Raw genomic sequence first — 4,879 nt, forward strand, 5'->3', positions numbered from 1 at the left:
CTCGAAAAATATTGGCAAATTCTCAGCTTATAAACAATGGACATTTTGATTGCCATGTTTATCTCGATAAATACTGTACAAAAGTTGCTTGCAAATATTAAAACATTTTTTTCGTCGCTTGGAGACTAGCTCTAAATATTATTGGTAAAGACTTTTGCAAACTTTCTGCAAAGCTCCTACCGTATCACTAGAACTTTTAAAAAGTTTTGCGTAGTTTTCTTTCCTCCAGATCTATACAAGGTCCATTCCCTCGCCCTCCCCACCCCACCCCCCCTGGTTTCCTCTGTACAAAAATAGTCCCCCAAAAAGAAGTCCAGGATCTCTCATAAAAGTTTTCTCGTCGGCATCGCGGTTTTTGCGTGAGTGTGGATGGGATTGGTGTTCTCTTTTGCAGCTGTCATTTGCTGCGGGTGATGACTTTTTTTTTTTTTTTTTTTGAGCGTACCGGGTTTTTTTTTCTCCATGCTGTTTCTTACTCTCCTCCCATTTCCCTCGTTCTTCTTTGAAAATTCCTCCCCCCCCCCTCTAGTTCACTGTCCAGCCCTCACATGTGCGAGAGGGGCAGTGTGCCGTTAATGGCCGTGCCGGGCACCGGGCCGCTCTGGTAGTGCTGGGACATGTGAAGTCTGCTGGGGGCGGCGGGCTCCGGCACCTCGGCGCCGGGGAGGTACATGCTGATCATGTCCCGGAGGTCCCCGGCCTGGCAAGGCGCCCTGGAGTGGGAGGAAGAGGTAACCACGGGGGGGCTGGAGCTGGCCTCGGACTTGACCACCGAGCCCATGGAGCCAAGCGCCATGCCAGGAGTGCCCTGCTGCGAGTAGGACATGCTGTAGGTGGGCGAGCCGTTCATGTAGGTCTGCGAGCTGGTCATGGAGTTGTACTGCAGGGCGCTCACGTCGTAGCGGTGCATGGGCTGCATCTGCGCGGCGCCGTGCGCGTTGAGGCCCGGGTGCTGCGGGTAGCCCAGCTGGTCCTGCATCATGCTGTAGCTGCCGTTGCTCCAGCCGTTCATGTGCGCGTAGCTGTCCATGCGCTGGTTCACGCCCGCGCCCAGGCCGGCGCCCACCCCGACCCCGCTCGCCATGCTGTTGCCGCCCGGAGCCAGCAGCCCGCCGGGCAGTGTGTACTTATCCTTCTTCATGAGCGTCTTGGTTTTCCGCCGGGGCCGGTATTTATAATCCGGGTGCTCCTTCATGTGCAGCGCTCGCAGCCGCTTGGCCTCGTCGATGAACGGCCGCTTCTCCGTCTCCGACAAAAGTTTCCACTCGGCGCCCAGGCGCTTGCTGATCTCCGAGTTGTGCATCTTGGGGTTCTCCTGGGCCATCTTGCGCCGCTGCCCGCGGGACCACACCATGAAGGCGTTCATGGGCCGCTTGACGCGGTCCGGGCTGTTCTTCTGGTTGCCGCCCGCCGCTGCCGCGGTGGAGTTGCCGCCGCCGCCGCCGCCGCCGCCCCCCGAAGTTTGCTGCGGGCCCGGCGGCTTCAGCTCCGTCTCCATCATGTTGTACATGCGGGCGCTGTGCGCGGGCCCGGCCCGCCGGCGGCCGCCGACCCTCGGCCCGGCCGGGACTTTGGGGGGCCCGCGGGCGGGGGGAGAGGAGGAGGGGAGGCGGGCGGGGGTGTCGGGAGCGCAGGGCTCCGCGAGAAAAATCAGGCGAAGAATAATTTGGGGGAAGAAAAGAGAGAGAGAAGCAAACTGGAATCAGGATCAAAAAAAGCGCTTCCCTCCTCTTCTGGCCGATCCTGCCGCCGCCGATGATTGTTATTATTATTTTTTGGAAAGGCTTAAGCCTGGGGCTCAAACTTCTCTCCCTTTCTTTCTCTCTCCTCTTCTTTCTCTCAGTCCTAGTCTTAAAGAGGCAGCAAACTACTTTCCCCCTTTTGCAAACACTCTCTTCTCTGCCTTGACAACTCCTGATACTTTTTTGAACAAGTTAATAGACAACCATCCATGTGACGGGGGCTGTCAGGGAATAAATGGGTTTCCAGCGACCAATCAGCGCGCGGCGGCTCCTCCACTCGAGCCCAGCCTCGCAGCCGGGTTTTGCATGAAAGGGGGCGGGGCCTGCCGCGCCGCGGGCCGCGCGGGGGAGGCGAGGGGAGGAGGGGGAAGGAGGGAGGGGGAGGCGGCTCCCACAGCCAGCCTGCCAGCCACTGAGAAACCTTTGTATCCCCTCTCGCAGCAACAGGTCACACCACACGCCTTTTCGAAGGAAGTGGGTAAACACCGAGACTGCGATTTTTTTTCTTCTTCAAACTTAATATTGATTTACTTTTTGCTGCGGGCTGCTGAAACGAGGAAGGGGCGCGAGAAGCCGCTAAGGTGTGGGGGTGGGGCACGGCAGAGTGGGTGGTTCAGGACGACTGTCCTACTAGTATTTCAGGAAACAGGCGGTGCAGGAGTTGGTGTGTCATTGTTGTCCCGCTCCTCCGCATGCTCCCCCCCCCCCACCGCCGCCCCCCTCACTCCCTCCCCCGCTCCAGCCTCCTCGGTGCTTCTGCCTAACCTCGCTCTTCCCCTCGCCTCTCTTCCTCTACAGGTGCCGGCACTAGTTCGCCCCTTTCTTACACTGTCCCGACAAGAAGTTATGAGACGGAAAGCTCAGTGCTCCAAACCCTCCTAGCTGCCACGCACTTTGCTCTGTTTTAAGCATAGATCCTGCTGGGACTCTGGCCGACTCCGCACTTGAGGGGAGGCCGGGCCTGGGGAAGCTGCGGCATGCCTGCTGTCCCCTGACCAGCTCGGCTCTGGCCCCGACACTGCGGCTTCTCCCCTTACCCCCAGCCTCATCTCCCACCATCTTTCTCCGTTCAGTCGATAGAAGGGGGATGCCCCCACTCTCCTCCTCTCTCCCCGTTCTCCTCTTGAGCCTCCCCCAAAGCAGGATTTCAGTTGGGCGAGTTTCAAAAGGAGGTTAGGGGAAGAAGGAGATCAACAGAAGGACCTTCAGAAGCGCAGACTATAGAGCAGCGTCGTGTCAACTTCCTGGCATCCCTCCGCAGAGTATGGAGGCGGCATTTGGGCCGCACTCACAAACTCCCTCCCACGCAGAGTTCCCAGGACTCGGGCAGCACCAGCTCTGCCATTCCCCCTTGTGACTTCTACTGTGGTGGCCGCTCTGCCTGGGCCGCCGGGCCTGGGACAGCGCTTGGAGGGGACTCCAGGCCTGGGAGGCGGGTGTGGTGCTCTCCAGGCACAGGTGCAGGCAGTGCAGGCAGTAAGAAGGCCGCCAGGACTGGGGACGGAGGGAGCCCAGCGAGGCCGGGGCTGAAGGAGGATGCGATGGAGGCGGGGGGGGGGGGGGGGGGGGGGGGGGGGGCTCAGGAATCCTGCCCGCCCAGGACCCAAGAGGGTAATTTTAGCCGCTCCCCCATTGTCCCGACGTAAAGATTTCAATAGGTAGGCTCTCAATGCGGAGAGCAATGGCAGCACGTCCGTTACAAATAGGTAGTTTTGTTTCTCTTGTTGTCGCTACACGGAGTCAAACAAAGCCCCGTCTAAGTTTCCTTCCACTCTCTTGTTGGGATCTTTGTGGCTAAAATGCACTTGACTACAAAGCGGGGGGGGGGGGGGGGGGTTTGGAGAAAAAAAAAAACCTGATGCCATTTCTTTTTTATAAAGGGCTTAAACCATGAGGGTTACTTATTTTCTTTCTTCTGTAACACTCTCTCCGCCCCCCTCCTTCCCTGGTCTATATACCCTTACTCACCCTAAGAAAATGTTCTGAATAGTATCTGTCGGCCACGTTCCATTTATTATCTTTACAAAACTTTGCATTGTTTTGTTCCTTACTAACCTTCTTCCCATAACCATCACTACCCCCACTCCAACTTCTCCAATCCCTGCCCTCCGGGGCTTTTCTGTTCCCGTCAAACTCAAAATAGGCATGCTCACTGGAAAGTCAGAAAAGTTGAGAAAAGAATCCTGTAGACTTTTCTTTATAAATTATTATTTCCAATCAACCTCCCCTCCCCCAACAGTGTCTTCTTTTTCTCGCAAGTTATGGTTTGTTTTAGTTCTTGGGAACCCGGGAAGGGTGAGACTGGCCTTCTCGAAACGGATAAATATATGGCACTCTTTAGAACAAAATAATGTCTTTTGTTTATTCGAGGTGTAATATTAAGCTAAACACGGACGTGGAGATTAGGAAGAGAAAAGGTTAGAGGCTCGGAAGACAACACCGCAGCCACCAGGCTTTTCAGCGCGTCTGGTTTTAGGGATGTAGCTGGTGCGCCCCCTACTGGTTAATTCGCTTTTCCAAGACTACAGTTTTGCTTTTACCTTTAAAAAAAGGTGTTTGGAAATATATATATATATATTTTTTTTTTAAATGAGGGGACTGGGAGGAAGATCCACTAATTACACGTAATCTAAACAAAAGAAAAGTTAACATATCATATAAGCTATGGAACTAAATCATAAGAATCAGATTTAATTTGCTTAACTTAGAAATGTACATATAACCTCCAGATAAGTAGGAGGTTAAACCTTGGGAAAAAATAGGTACAAATTATGAGATTCAACATATGAATGAATTATGATTGTCCAGATGCCACGAAGGGCAGACCAAGCATTCACTTTATGATTGCGTATGCATTGGTCTGCACTTAGTAGCATTATTCTGAAAACTTTAAAAAAGCTTACGGATAATTAAGTTTGGAGGAAAAGAAAAACAAACAAACAAACAAACAAACAAGGGATTGATGTGGATAATGGTGTATGTGTATTAAAATAAATATTAATAATGGATAGTTACAGAAGCAAATGTTTGTAATCTTCTCTCTCAAGGGGTAGTAGTAGGAGGCACAAATATTTCCTTGGGATAATATAGAAAAGCTTTTATACATTCTCAGATGCATGTGTTTGTGCCTGAACTCT

The 4,879-nt window shown here is 53.2% G+C and overlaps 1 protein-coding gene across 1 annotated transcript; it reads right to left on the reverse strand.

Moving 5' to 3' along the window:
- Positions 1 to 276: 276 nt before the first annotated feature.
- Positions 277 to 1,700, reverse strand: SOX2 (SRY-box transcription factor 2). Its single transcript, XM_049628534.1, has one exon. The coding sequence runs from the start codon at positions 1,508 to 1,510 to the stop codon at positions 545 to 547; it is 966 nt and encodes a 321-aa protein (XP_049484491.1). The 5' UTR covers positions 1,511 to 1,700; the 3' UTR covers positions 277 to 544.
- Between the last annotated feature and the right edge of the window lie 3,179 nt (positions 1,701 to 4,879).

Source organism: Panthera uncia, chromosome C2, assembly GCF_023721935.1.
Source record: "Panthera uncia isolate 11264 chromosome C2, Puncia_PCG_1.0, whole genome shotgun sequence".
NCBI classification, from domain to species: Eukaryota; Metazoa; Chordata; class Mammalia; order Carnivora; family Felidae; genus Panthera; species Panthera uncia.

Coding starts and splice junctions, on each gene's coding strand:
- SOX2 (XM_049628534.1), bottom strand. CDS start 1,510: ATGTACAACATGATGGAGACGGAGCTGAAGCCGCCGGGCCCGCAGCAA.